Here is a 15,268-nt window from a genome sequence, read left to right as displayed (position 1 = left end):
ATATACATGTATATGTATGTATATATACATACATATACATATATATGTGTATATATATATATATATACATATATATATAGGCAGAAAAATCTTGTACAGAGACAAACGGAAGACGATAAGCCGCAGCAAAAGCAACAGTAGAAGGTGCAGGTGCAGGATGATAATGATGTGGATAAAATGCCGATGATAATGACGAGGATGTTGATATGAGGTATATATATATATATGAATATAAATATATACAAATATTGGTGATGAGGTCGATGGTGATGGCAGTGGGAGTGAATGTGGTGTAGTGGTATACTAGTGTGATGACATGATGTGACGACTTGTGTAATTGCAACAAAAAGGAAGCTGAAACAATATGAGGGAAACGAATGCAAATGACATCAATGTCGCGTCAACAGGTCAAAATGGGGTGCGGGTTCGAAGGCCTGCGGGCTGGTATAAGGTAAAGTTGGCGGAACATCGAGATATCATCGTCGATCGATAACAAGCTGAACAGAAGGCTACGAAACAGAGCTGCCAGTTGGAAAATGCGTCACGATAATGGCAACCCAACATCAATTATATTGATTAGGTACAGACAGTAACAGTAAAGAAATAGTCGTAGACGCAATGGGCATAGGACAGTAAACGAACCAACACAGAGCTAGTGGCTATCGATGATCTAATTACTACTGTACATCTCTAGAAAATATTGGAACTCATAGATAAACGAAAGGCACAAATGATAAATGGAACATGTAACGCTAAGAACAAAATAAGTGAACTCCAATAACAATCACTTTCAAAAACAGCATCAACCAATATTGATAAGTCGGATTACGAAAAGGTTCCTCCGTTTCTCATCACCTCGTGTAAGGTTTTTCTCGATTCCGTATTATCCAATTTATGGCAAACATCTCTATAGGGAATACATGTGGACTTGAAACAGGGCGCACGAGACAGACAGCCTAGCGAGACGCATTGCTCGAATTAAATCGTAATCTCGAGCTGGGAGAGATGACATGAGGAAACGGTAAATATATATGGAAAAAGCGATTGTGTACATTAACAACAAACTGAAGGAAAGATAGGCAAGCTGGAACAGGAAGAGACTCATTTGAAGGGGGTAACGGTGATGGAGGACTGGCCAATTGGGTGAAGGTTGCTTCAAATTAAATAGCGCCAGTGTACGCGTTATTGCGCTAACCGGGGAAACTGTAAACGACTTGGATTATATATCTATATATATGAGGGAAACGGGGCTGGGAAAAAGATGCTAGGGAATGAATTACGACAACTACCGCCAGAAATGTCGAATTCGATGTGTAATGGCCGAAAAGGGAAAAATATGGCGGCGGTGATGGCTATAATGATGACTGATGAGTGGTGAAGGGAAAGAAGAATGCGAGCAGCGAGAAAGGCAGAGAACGAGATAGAGAAAATATGGCACTAGCCGAATGTATATAAATGTAACTGTAACTATCCATGTAATGTACTAGCATTGTAATTTGTAAATATGTACATACGAAGGAAAAATAAAAGCGACGTGAAAAAACAACATGCTCTTGAAAAGTAGCCGACAACCTTGATTGGTTTGCGTCATTTTTTACTCTAGCAAGGAAACTAACTGACCTATATGTAATATAAAAAGTAATTTACATAGGTTTTTACGAGTAAATCTGCCAAACTTTTGAGCTAGCTGGACTAGAATGATGATCTTTTCATTTGTGTTAAAGCTACCTTCTTTATTTCTTTCAAATTTGTCCCAGCGTAGGGAATATATCGCGTACGATAGTCTTTGACCAGCTATATAACGTTTTTCCCATTGGCTTCTCTGACTAAATCGACCGTGCGCGCTTACATCGAGAGAATAAGAAGGTTGGATCTTATGTTGGGTATTTCTTTCCTTACGAAGAACCTGACGTATGGCGATGAGATCTGGCCTTGTAGTCACATAACCAAAGTAAGTTGTTTTGATCCATATGACAACGGTCCATCATTCTCTAGAGGAATATGAGATAGCCATCTACATTCGTTTTTTATTATCGGCAAGCGCCTCAGAGTAATAGGTCCCTGATGTCTACTGTAAGTCCCCGTCATCACCTTACATCCGAACCTAAACGACATTCCCAGGGAACTCGATTTCTCCCTAGGGTAATGCCATTCGGTCCCTTTCCAGCTGGTGGTAAAGATGGAACCCTGGATCGCCTATGGCGATTCCATGCCCCCCTAGACACGTTCTTTGTTAATTAAAAGCCCGCAGATTACACGTGAAATACACTACACGCATTCTCTATTAGTCTGCAGTCGCTTAACGGAAGATCCATTATTCACTCAGTTTTCGGATTTTCATTATTTGGGTTATAATTCTGTAAGACATTACGTGCGAAATGCCAATATTCGCCTACCGAGATTTCGATTGGCGCTTTTTTGCGACAGTTCCGCGTCCCTGGCCACTTCCTTGCGGCTTTTCAACATTCCACTCATCTTTCTTACAATGTTTACAGCATTTATGTATTATGCGATTTCTTACTTAATGCCTTCACCGACCTTCGATGAATTTTCACAACGCTGTGGACTTCGGGGGATAAAAACTTCACCACTGAGCGTAGATCTTCGAGAAGAAAAATAAATCCTTCTTTCAGAGTTCATTTCTGCTGAAATAAACTCAGTTAGTTTCAATTTCCGGTTTTCAGGAAGACTGGAAAATTTACCAGCTAAATTTTATCCGTTACTGGCGCGCAGTTGACAAGCTATTTGATTTCAAAGTGCGCCGGACTCGCTTATAATAACTTCATTATCACCTGGTAATGCTTGTTTTAAAATTAAGTGTATATATCACGCAATTAAGTCAACTATCCATCTGTCATACGTACTTTTAATATGCACGCTCTTTATTATTTAAGAACAGGAACTTGACATTCATTTATTCAGCAATTCACGCACGTGCTTCAAACATAATAATAAATGTGGGACATAAAATTGCTTAGGTTCATAATGATGGGTTCGCAAACAGCAAAACTGGCCTTTTATTTACAGTATCGTTAAATTATCTCATGATAAATCCATGATGCTTTGGGTTTCGCGTACGACCCTTCCTAGGAATAGGTATGCGCGGACAGTGCATTAAGGGTATTAGAGGTGGGAATCGTACCCATCACAAACAGCGGATTTATTAATCAACAAATCAGCTAGCTATAAGTATGACAGTGATATCGAGATAGAAAAAACATTATTTTTAACCGACTACTTCATTCGTAGATTTCAGCAAAACACCTGGTATATTGGTCCCGTCGGTTACATTGTACATATTGTGTCCGTTGTATTGGCATTGAAGATCGACCACCGTAGACATCGATCCATTAATAATTGTGGCGTCATGACCCGGCCTTGGAGATGTGGTCACTAGCTGGCCTCCTAAACCCCCATCTTCGCCGCCCACGAGACGGCTGGTCGTCAGGTTGCGGAACTCTAAGCGTGCAGCCAACATTCACAAGAAATGCCTTAAGCATCGTTCTTATAAGTTAAGCGTCGCTGACACTCCCGTTTGTGTACAATATTTGACATATCACTTTTTGAGTGCGATAATAGTTATCGATATTTTAAGCTACGATACACCAGAAGACCTGGTGACTCATATTCGGTAAATGTTCAGATGCATACAAACGTTTAGCAATGACAATAGCGTTAGGCGCCATCAAATTCTGTTTGAAATTGGGAGTAAATTATTTCACGCGAACCATGGTTGAACTATGACTTAAGCTACCTCTATTTTCCACTAAATTCAGTACAATAGTACAGTAATACATAGACAGTAATAAACTCAATAGTTTTAGGGTCGTTGTTTTGGCTATAGTGTTTAATTAAATTGGTACGATGAGCCACACTCCGAAATTGCCCTATTTTTACGTCCTGTCATTTCTAATCCTAATTCAGTTCGATGAAACATGATTTAAATTAATGACGGAAATCTGAGGACATATTCACAACTAGCGTTCACACTTTTTGAAACAAAGCGGAGCCGTTTACAAAACATGCAATACGCGAAGTGACTGCTTACTGTAGGGATCGCCGAACACAAGTAAACCCTATAGCGATTAAATATCGCAATGTTTGTTCGTCCTGAAGTAAACAGGACAGAGAGCTATGTATCTAACTTACCGCGAACGTATTGTGCCAGTTGTATAAACAAGTTACACAAGGAGTACACTGAAAACGTGAAGACAATGTGACGCAGTAGGATCACAACGAAAAAAGTAAGCGCATAAGCTAGTATTGCTCCAGCCATAATCCATTGCCCACGAGAGTCGAATTCAGGATGTTCCGTGTCTTTATTGCTGGGCGTCATCGTTATTTAATGAGGCCGACAGAAGTGGCAATTAAAAGTTACTGAGGATATACGATGAGTGACAACCGAAACGTTGTGCTTCGTACCTATGTTGTGGCCAGTCTAAGCATTGGAGGCACCAGTAAATAGGCTGCGGGGCTATGGCATGGTCTCTATGGTTTAGTTAGTATATCATCGGAAACGTTCAAGTCATAGTGAGCTCGAACCGGTGAAAGGAGAGACTGTGCCGTGCGTTGACAGCGCTATTGTAAAAAGTCGTCGATTTTCCACTGCTGTTACGTCGGTCAATGCTAGTCAGGAAAGGTTGATCATCATGAAAGCGCGTACGACACTAAGGCCCAATGGGAAATCACTCACACGCATTACGATGCTCTGACGATTGCTCAAGGCTTCCTAATATCACACACTACATTTAGTGGAGTAGTTAATGGGGGAAAAGTGAGGGTAGCTAGTAGTGCTAGTAACTAACAGGATCAACCAGTGAGCGTATTCGTCAGCTAATATATAAAGTAAGTTTATTCGAATAGCATTAGTCTAGGCTTCCTGTTTGTTTGCCTCACTTCTTTGTTGTCCCAATTAAACGTTATACTGGAATTGAAATCGCGTATAAATTTGTCAAATATTTCTCTCCAGTCTGTTGGGAGATGGTTAATCCTGACGTCCTCAGAGTCTTTTTAATGGAGCCTGCAAGTCATTCATCATCAACTTCTACATTTAACGAGCATTACTGATTTCATAAATAACACATCTCTGTCTGGATTGCGATCATTTATGTCATTTAGTGTCATGCCGCTCTAAGAATTGGGAAGGATTCTTCAATGGACCCTTGATGGAGTGTACTGCATTTCATACTGCAAAGACTTCAATTAGTTTCATTTGTGATAAAGATCCATCCATTTAAGAATGTCATACATTTCTCTAGTGCAGAGAAAAACAGTTGGTCACTCGTTTTTGTGACCTGCGATCGATCGATGGCCTTAACAAAAGACTTTTAGTTAGGGCCTCTTCTGTGGAGCCCTGCGATATGAAGCCGCCCCGAGCGAACCTTAAAGCGAACGGTGGAGATCCGCTATCAGCGACACAACTGACGAGAGGTCTTATCTTGAACGACGGTCGTATTCAAGACTATAAAATGTTTTTTTTTTTTTGGCTAAAGTGAACCATATTTACGACGGGTAAACGAAATGCCTAATTCACCCTACGGCAGTTATCTTTTGGCTTAGATTAGTTTCTGTCTCTTCTCACATGTAGAGAGAGGCAAGCAGTCAGACAAGATCGAAATTCGAGATTCGACTCGGCAGCAGTGTTCAACTTGACTCTTCCCTGTACTCGCAAATAGCTTTACTTTCTCCAGATTTACAGGAGCACTTTAGAAACAATATCGATGAATTGATTAAGAATAGAAGTTATAAGGTGGAAGATCAGTTCTCGGTCGATTACGATTTCCTGTTGTCTCAAGTTTGTTTCGTCCATTGATTCCCGCTTTCAGCATTCAATCGTAACCTACCATGCCTCAAAACGTTCCGTTTGTTCTCGCTAAGAAAGTGAGAGCAGCCGAAAAGAATCACAGTCATTCTCATGAGCCTGGTCAGGAACATGGCCATACGCACGAAGCGATGCAAAGACAAGGCGACTTCCATTCAAGGCCACGAGCCTCCAAAAGGACTGACTTCGCTACGCGGGCCTTTACAGTCGGCATCGGTGGCCCTGTCGGGTCAGGAAAGACAGCTCTCACTCTTCAGCTGTGTCGGCTGCTCCGCGACCAATACAGCCTGTGTGTGGTAACCAATGATATATTCACTAGAGAAGATTGGGAATTTCTGGTACGAAATGATGCCTTGCAAGAAGAACGAATGCGTGCAGTGGAAACAGGAGGCTGCCCGCATGCTGCCATTCGTGAAGACTATTCAGCCAACATGGACGTGATCAAAGAACTAACGCTTAATTTTCACCCGGATCTCATCATCGTCGAATCAGGTGGAGACAATCTCGCTGCAAATTTCAGCAGTGAGCTTGCTGACTACATCATCTACTGTATAGACGTAGCAGGTGGGGATAAAATTCCTCGAAAAGGTGGACCTGGAATTACCGAGAGTGATCTATTGGTAATCAATAAGACTGATCTATCGGAAGCTGTTGGAGCGGACATGTCTGTAATGACTCGAGAAGCTAATGTAATGAGGTCCGGTGGGCCAACCCTTCTAACCCAGGCTAGGCACAACGTAGGTGTTAAGGAAGTTGCCGAGCATATTCTGCAGTCTTTACAGAACAGCCGTGCTAAATAAGAACCAAATGAGGCAGAATGATGCGCTTCTATATCACGGAAAGCATTGTTGTATGCTCAAGCGCCAACATGGCAATATGAAAAACAGTGTACACATAAGAAGCAATGTTGTTGCGTCTAATAAAATGCTAGAGCAGTTTCAGGCGTGAAATTCGACATGTGAGCAGAAGAATTTGAAATCCTATTTGTAACGTGAAAACGACAATCAAGAAAATAAAAATGAGATATATACACTTTATTACTGCACGCCAACTTCATTTATTTTATTTAACGCCTTCCGCGGTCCAAGTGGTTCTATCTATTGCATTAACTTACCATGGATATGATACAAAGTCTAAAGACAGTAAAAAGCTCTTTGATGCTATCACATAATTCACATCGTACAGGAAGTCGAGTTGGAGATCAGAACCGATAAATGAGCTAATTTGTCTAATATTAAACCGTTTTCATGAGATGCTTTGTTTGGAGGAGAGAGAGCTTTGGACAGAAAGGAACTGTTGGATTGCTGGTAATCAAAGTATTGTATTTTTAGTTAAAGCCTGCAAAGAGCCGTATCTAAGCGACCAGTGAATGCCAATAGACATTAGCTTGCGCAACGAGCAAAACTATTAAGTTAAGGCATTTCTGCTGGTTATTTTTAATTATCAAAATGCCGCAACATAAGGTTATGGTCATGAGAAGGTCAAAATTGTACACACATCTCTTAATGAGTCCCTAGGGGTGACAGCTTTACTCTAGATATGTTCCGCTAGCCATGTAAGCTGCGCACCCGGAAGAAGTTTTATTTTTAAGCCCACAAATTGCTTTCGTTTTGATATTACCATTGACAAATAGAATGTGGATGTCTGGTCTGTTTAGAAACGGGTCGTTTATCGAATGTATCTTTCTAACACTTGTGCTTTACGATCATTTGACACGTAGCAGATTTGTATGAGCTCCCGGAACAATCATCTGCATTTATAACAAGCAAGTGTCGAGAAGATAAGTTCAAATGGCTCAACTACTCGTAACTTATTGGTATGCAAATGCCCTATATGTGCCTCCGTGTCTTTAACAATTAAATGATTTGATGCTTTCTGTAAAAAAAAATATCTACTGAACCTCAAACGTGGTGTTTCTCGAGTGCTTTTCTAGACATGCGCAGACTGTGGCTTCAAACTTCAATGAGCTTCGATAAACGCAAACATTATACCAACAGCCATTTGCTTCGGCGTGAACAAGGAGTCAGAGCTAATGTTACGTCTAATAGCTCTGAAGTGCTAGAATTCCTACGTCTACCACTATCTAAGTGAACTCCGTACTCTTTCCGTAATATAACGATAACATTGCAGTGACGACGTATTGCCCTAGAAAAAAAGCATTGAGCTTGACGTGTCATCGCCCAGGCGCTTCCGAGCTTCGATATTCTAGTGTAACATATATATATCTATAAAGATTAGGCTTGTTTTTGACGAAAGCCAACGAATTATAGAGAAACATAATTCTACAACGGTTGATAAAATTATTCGCGATAGTTCTTATCTGTGCGTTCATAATTAGCGCAGGGGTAGTTGACCTTCTTCTAGCGACAGATGGGGGAACATAGCTTAATCTAATTCTGCTTCTTTTTCTCGATCAACGTCGATTCTGTTAATGCTTCGAGTTTGCCGCAAGCTCGTTCGAGCCTCGGCCCATTATGATAGGCCTCTTCCGGTTAGTAATGTGCTCTTTATATTTATGTGGTGAATGGTGCTCTAAATGAGGTTTACTTTACATGAATAATGTATGCATAGAAAGTCGTTTCAAAAGGCGCGTGTAAAACATCGAAGTTCCTAGAAGATAAATGTACTTATTTGTATTTGCATTTGTCTTGACTAGTGAAGAGCTAACGAAGATATATGAGTTCACTTATAGAATAGTCCAAAGTTTATACTGAGCGATACGAAACTAAAGTTTGCTTGGTAACTGTTCCCCTCGCAGCAACCAGCATCAACATGAAGCTGCATTCAGTTGTTCTAACTGTAGTGTTTATTATTCTACCGCCTACAGAATCTGGATTTGTCCTCAGTGCAGGATTTCCCTAGGATCTTGGCCCTGACGTAGTGCAAAATGTACGTGAAAGAAACTTCCAAAAAGCCTTGCCCAAAACTCTTCTGAGTTTTATAAAAGAAAAAACCTGTATTGGCTTAATATATGATATTATCTGAGACGATTGTACAAGTCAGGCATCGATTTGAAACTTGGAAGGACATCGAGCTTTTTTTGTTTAGTGTGTGACCCGTTCAGCCAAAAACATAGCATCTTATGGTTACGAAATTATCTTTTAGTCGACCTATGCTAATCTTCATATCTTTTTTTGCTGTTTAATTTGTTGAATGTCTCTTGGCTATTCAGAGTTTTTTTTACGGCCATAACAATGACCCATGTCAGCACAACGTTTACTGTGATGAATCGTCGATATGATGGACACGTTTTGTAACTTGCCTATGTTGGAAACAATTAGTTCTCTTCGTAAACGGATAAATTTGCAGCGACCTTCTTCGATAGATTTCAGTGAAAAATTAAATCTGGAAACACTGAGAACTATCCAGCAGAACTTACGAACGTATCAATTACTAGATAGACGTTGCCTTTTTATACTACCTTTTACATTAACATCGTACATTTTCTGGTCGACTCCCTTTCAACGAATATATTAGTATAATTACTCCATGCTTTGTATTAAAATGTTAGTGGCTTGGTAAAGTGCATGCTAAGAAATGGATATGGTCATCTTCGCCATTAGTAACGCTAACAACACGTTTTTTTTGCTGGTTGCCAATGTGTCTCTGCATGACTCCTTAAGAAGTGTGCCACTTCCAGAATAGTAAATACATATAAGTGACATTTAACTTAGCAGACAAAATTGGGTTGCTACTCCAGTCTTGTAAGAACTTGTGAGTATCAGCACTCACCAGTCAATCTTACTTCAGGAAAAACAAGTCTATAAGCAAAAACATCTTCTAAGCTGGAAAATTGACGCGCGGTGAACGAGCTTTTGTGTCTAGAAACCCACCGCACCATGGAAATTAATCGAAGATCAGTGAAGGCATTAGGGAAGGAGGCTTTGCGCGAAGGCACAGTACGAACATGATGCGAACAAAGACCGGAATGTTGAAAACCAGCGAGGAGGTGACCAGAAGAACGCATTGCCACGATAAAAGCAACTTTTCATGGAAGGAGAACTTGGAATGTAAGGGCTAAAACTGGCATTTCATATCTGATGTATTACAAAATTATAACCCCAGTAATGAAAAGGCAGAAACTGAATAAACAGTGGTGAATTGGTTCCAGAAAATGCGTGTAGTGTGCTCCACGAGGATACAGCCGACACTTACGGAATATATGAACGACAATCGAAAGCGCGTAATTTTTTTTACTTAACTTTATAGCCTTACAGCCGACGTGTTCAAATATCCTATGATCGCTTCATGGCTTTGAACTGTATTTAATGAGTGATTTCTTTAAAGCGATGCGACATATATTTGCTTGTCGACTTACCCTGATGCAGTGTTTCATTCGATAACTTTTGATTTCTACGCTCAAATCTTCGTATAGTCCAACCCCCGTGGTATTCATCTTCAGGCAAGTAAAGCTGAAATACAGAACTGCCAATTGCATATAACCGTGTCATTTAATGAAGGGATCGAGTTCGGATAGAAGAAATTACTGTTTCTCTTTCTGATTGCACCTTTACATTGTACAATTCAAATCAAAAAGAAAGACTATCCTCTGAAGATGCTGCTTGCATGACGCACAACGTCAATAAAATATAAATGATCAAAGGAAATACGTATCTTCATGACTTAGTCATATTTCGTCTGCTAGAACATATCCTCCAGGCGAAGGCTCATTTGAAGGCTCATTGTTATATTTCTTCTTACATATATATATATATATATATATATATATATATATATATGGGCGGCAAAGGGCAGCAATGTGTATTACCTTTTGCCTATTTCAAAGAACGCCTTTTTTGTTGCACTAGAGCTGTATGAACGAAACATGTAGACAACTGCTGAATCCAGTTGAGGCTCGCGAAAACGGCCCGATGCCAAAGCACCTGAACGATGTGGCATTGCAAGTCAAAAATCATACGTGTCTTTTCGTCAACAACGTGACCTATTCCATGATTTACGTAGGTGGACACAAAAACAAGGGCGTTTTTCAGGCAGGGCTCAGAAAATACACCTGTATGTATACACGTGTAATTACTTAGGCATGTATCAGAGTCGAGTTGGAACGCTTAGGTTTTATAGATAGATAGGCCTTTATAGATACAATTAACGTTGTAATTTTTAAAATTAATAATTAACATTAATAAATAAAAAAATAATAAATAAAAACGTTCTCTCCAAATGCAAATGTCGAGTCAACTGATTTATGAGGTGTTTTTTCACTATATTTTTACCAAATACTGACCAAATGTCTGTTACAATTATTTTTTTCAAGATTGAGAATGATTATTCCGTGCAGCTCCCAGTGGTTAAATAGGATGACACTTCAATTAATCTTTTAGGCTGATTCTAGAAGCTCAATGGCTATTGGACATGATGCGACAGCTATCCAGCTGGGTCTTGTATTACTAGAGAAAAATACGGTGGCAAGATAAAGTAGCCAGGTTATTAATTGGGTTTAGTTCTTGTAACTTTCACTTTACACAGACGACTTACTAAGAAGATCAAAATAGTTAGCGTTTTGTCAGCTGTCATCATTTTTCGACCACTTCCTAATCACCCATTACTATTATTGGGTGTTTATTATTTAGCTACAATATTGTTAAGAGTCTGTGCCTGTCTGTTGATCCGTCCTCCTGAAATGCGGCTAAGTAAGATGGTTACTTTGATCTGATTTTTTGCAAGTTGGTAAAATACCATCCTATAGCTTGCTATGCCGCATATTTCGTCAATTAAATGAATACTCTTTCAAAAGTCAACATTTTTTTTCTTTCCCCTCCGCTTTATTTCATTGTTACGTAGGCTGTAGTTTAATTGGCGCCTAAGCGGGCGAAGCCCCTGGATAGGTTGCCCTTTAGAATTGACCTGTCGTTTCCACTTAGGACTTGTGATCATGAATTTAACTTCCTGAAAAGTTTTCCTGCAAAATCGGATATGCCACTGAAAGCTAGATAGATTTGTCTACGATTGCTTGGCCAAGTTTTAAGGTGATGTTCCGGCTACACTTTCTCCTAGACTTTTATCTATGACTGGCAAACAAGAAGAATGCAAGCGTCGCTATGTTGAAACGCGTTTTTTTCGCGTTCATGTTCATCACTAATTGTTTCAATTAAGTTTTTTGCCCTTTAATTTGAAAAAATAGTTGATGCTTCTTCAATTGTATTGTAGCAAAAAGTCGTCATTGTCAGAGATCGTGTGATAGAATTCTTTCTACACAACAGACACTTAACTTCATATACATGCCTATTTTTAAAGTAGGCGGTTTTTAATTAACTGCTTTTAACTGTTTCACTAGAGTATCATCACCTTGTACACCTGTACGGATGCTTTTGGACTGGAATGGACGCAGCTCGAAGCTTATGTATGATCAGACTCGTTCAGCCGGCTATAGGCCGAATTTCGTCAACTCAGTCATGCTGAGCAAAGCGAGTAGATCGTACAGATAATCTTTGAATATAATGACAATAGAATACATAAAGCATGATACAGTTAAATGTTACTAAGCGCTAATTGATCGTAAAACACAGGCAAAAAAAGTTCCGAGCAGATCTGCACGACACAACCCAAAAGCAGAAGGTAAGAGTTAGAAATGAACGATTATAAACAAGCAATAGATATATGACTGTGCACGAACTTCTCAGCAGACGACGAAGCGAAACATAAATTGATCTCGTATGGCATATTATTCAGTAAAATTATGAATTTTAAACCCGCGAACAACTGTTACGGGGATCCCGCTTATTTAGAAAAGACATTTGATCGTCCCTCAATAGTTCTGTCAAATATTTGCCATTTCTCGATTAAAGATCGAACTAAATTAGTTTGGAGTAGAAGGGATTTTTTCAAATTATTTAAGCTAATTTTCGACCATAATTTGTGGCATCTTAGATCAAAGTATTACAATGTCCTGAGATTGATGTTACAACCCTGAACAATGGTAGGTGCAAAAATAAAACATGGTATGCATATTGCATCTCAGTGAAGTGTCAAAGTGCGAAAGCCCGTAGAACTCTATTGAGCTAGCCTTTTTGTGTGGACCCTACTTGACGCTCCGGAATAAGTGAGCCTGTTTTTGTTTTATCTAACTCAAACACGGAGACGGATGAGGTCTTGAAAGGTGTTATAACTGCTCCAGTTAACAGGCACCCAGACAGATGTGAGCTATGGGGGAGCGGAAGGGTAGCTCTTCAAAGGACCGCAGTTAAATGACAGGCAGGTCATAGGCATCGACTGTAAATCAGTTTGTTCCAGATTACATTCGCCGTACAAGTAAACCTATATGTACATCAGATAACCTATGCATACAACCTGACTTGACAAGAATGATTTTCTTTTTTAATTTAAACGTCTTTCAGATTGAGCCTATAGCAGTAATACGTCGTGACTCAATCTCAAAAAATCGATAGTCCTCATTGAACCGAAACGCTGAATGCAATTATCTCGGGAATCCAATAGAAAACGCACCTCTTCTAGGCGTCATTCAGAGACAGAATGTCTGTAGGATACGATTCTCGGTTCGTTGATGTATTAGATCAAAGCATTAGTTATGTCGGTTCTTAGCCTAACGAATAAGGGGAACCTTAGCAAGAAATTATTTTATTATGTATTCTTTATCACTATTCACGGCCCTCTTTAATCTATCAACCAATTCGTTCATTGCTGCTCGCCAGAAAAGAGTCTGGTGCTTTACATAGCAGAGATCGAGAGGTTTTTTACTATCAAGTGTACGACCAGTCATTTTATTTGCTGAGGATCGTAAAGTATTAATCCGTCGGAGCGAGTTTTGAAGAATATGATGGATATAAAAAAATCCTCTGCTTAACATCATGCGGGGAGGCCTTGCGGGGACGACGGGGCATCGTCGTAGGGAAAAATGATTTTGCCTTGTGTGTGGCCTTCTTCCAACTGGAACGCCTTTTTTTGCCGGATGCAGGTGAGCAATGTACAAAGCTGGGTGATCTTTTTTCTTTTTGAACATTTTCTACTGTATGAGACCCTTCCAGTCCAATACAATACCAAATGCAAGTCATTGACTTTTCGGTATGGAGATCCGACTGAACTGAGGTTGGATATATTTTTCAAAGCTGCCCATTTTGTTTTTCACTCATCTCGACGTGGGGATACCATCACCGATGACAATTCTGTGGAGAGACCCATCATTTTTGCTGTGTTTTTCGGTGCCGAGGAGCTGCTGACAGGCAATAAAGAGCTGTGTGTCTTTGTAATGTTCACTTAGTTCATAAGGCACACAGGCTCTTCATTTCTGAGTAAATCCTACTGCAGTCCATTTTATTGCTCAATGTACAAATTGTTTGCCGGTCATGTTCATTCAAAGGTGCTTTTAATGGGCCTCAAGTGGCAGGCCCGGCCAGAGCGCATTTCGTAATTCTAAAACGCCGTTATTGGATCTTGCAAATCAGTTTTAAGAAGTCTTTTCAGTTATAAAATCTTCGCATTGCGTGGCACCCCTGCCAGCGTGGCAGCTGTTTGGCCAGCGCAAGAAACGGAATAAAGTAGGTTTCAAGAATGCCGTCATTTTCCACTTGGAACTTCTACTCCTGAGGCGTTAATTCGACAAAACTCTGCTTGCCGCACAATTAAAATACGACAGACTTATAGAGGAAACGGTAACTTTTGAATAGTATATAGACATAAACAAGCAAGAAACAGGGAGCATTAAAAATAACCTGTGGTTACTTGTGTTTCAACCCAACATATTCTAGGCCATCAAGAATCGTTAGGTAATGAAGAGGGAACTACTTTAGTCAGCCTTTTGAGGTTTCTGACGTCCTGCCTAAAAGTCGAATCTTAAGTATAATAAAATAGTATTTATTACTATAAGACCCGTCTTATTACAACAACGTGATTCAGATACAGTAAGAGAGAACATGAAGGCCTTCGCAGCGAAAACATCTCAACAAATAACTAGATTGCCTTCTTAGATCAACTGTGTTGCATTGATGCAGTATAATAGGTCTAAGAAGTACGTATTTTATATATATATGTAAACTTGTTTGGTATCAACGTGACACTACCTATCACCAGACATCGCTTCTATGTAAAATCTATGACTCAAAACGAATCATAAGGATTTAGGAAAGATCCACTGAATGAAAAGTTGCCTTTCAACCGGTCCTAATTTTAGGTGCTACAAAGGATCCACTGTTGCCCAAACGAAAACTGCAATTATTTAAGAAAGTCCACAGATCTTTTACAATAAGCATTCCATTTCTGAAAAAAAAAAACAATCGCAACAGTCCTCGAGAAATTCTGCGCAGAGAAAATATTTTTACTGGAGTAAAAATTTTGTATGGAAATAAGGATAACATTAATAGTTGAGTCAGTCACATAAATAAATATCAAGTACAGGCAGTATTTATGGCCAACCATTCGTAAAGGACATAAATGTCCAAAGCTAATTAGAAGTTATATGGGGTATCAATAACTTCT

General features: G+C 39.6%; 2 protein-coding genes across 2 annotated transcripts; one reads left to right on the top strand and one right to left on the bottom strand.

Annotated features, from left to right (window-relative positions):
- Positions 1–2,850: 2,850 nt before the first annotated feature.
- LOC111261262 (uncharacterized) lies at positions 2,851–4,643 on the bottom strand. Its single transcript, XM_022834612.2, has 2 exons — positions 4,150–4,643; positions 2,851–3,459 (listed from the first exon to the last, which is right to left on the bottom strand). Exons 1-2 carry the CDS (start codon positions 4,334–4,336, stop codon positions 3,227–3,229), a joined length of 420 nt encoding a protein of 139 aa, XP_022690347.1. The 5' UTR covers positions 4,337–4,643; the 3' UTR covers positions 2,851–3,226.
- Positions 4,644–5,575: 932 nt separating this feature from the next.
- Positions 5,576–6,858, top strand: LOC111261261 (uncharacterized). Its single transcript, XM_022834609.2, has one exon. It carries the CDS (start codon positions 5,845–5,847, stop codon positions 6,619–6,621), a length of 777 nt encoding a protein of 258 aa, XP_022690344.1. The 5' UTR covers positions 5,576–5,844; the 3' UTR covers positions 6,622–6,858.
- Positions 6,859–15,268: the final 8,410 nt, after the last annotated feature.

Source organism: Varroa jacobsoni, unplaced genomic scaffold (assembly GCF_002532875.2).
Source record: "Varroa jacobsoni isolate VJ856 unplaced genomic scaffold, vjacob_1.0 scaffold_538, whole genome shotgun sequence".
Classification (NCBI taxonomy): domain Eukaryota; kingdom Metazoa; phylum Arthropoda; class Arachnida; order Mesostigmata; family Varroidae; genus Varroa; species Varroa jacobsoni.
This window is presented reverse-complemented; position numbering and strand designations above follow the sequence as displayed.

What these genes read in the sequence shown, in the direction of transcription:
- LOC111261261 (XM_022834609.2), top strand. Translation starts at nt 5,845, where the DNA reads ATGCCTCAAAACGTTCCGTTTGTTCTCGCTAAGAAAGTGAGAGCAGCC.
- LOC111261262 (XM_022834612.2), bottom strand. Translation starts at nt 4,336, where the DNA reads ATGACGCCCAGCAATAAAGACACGGAACATCCTGAATTCGACTCTCGT. An exon ending in ACTGGCACAATACGTTCGCG is followed by an intron (nt 3,460 to 4,149) that starts GTAAGTTAGATA and finishes CTGCACGCTTAG; the next exon opens with AGTTCCGCAACCTGACGACC.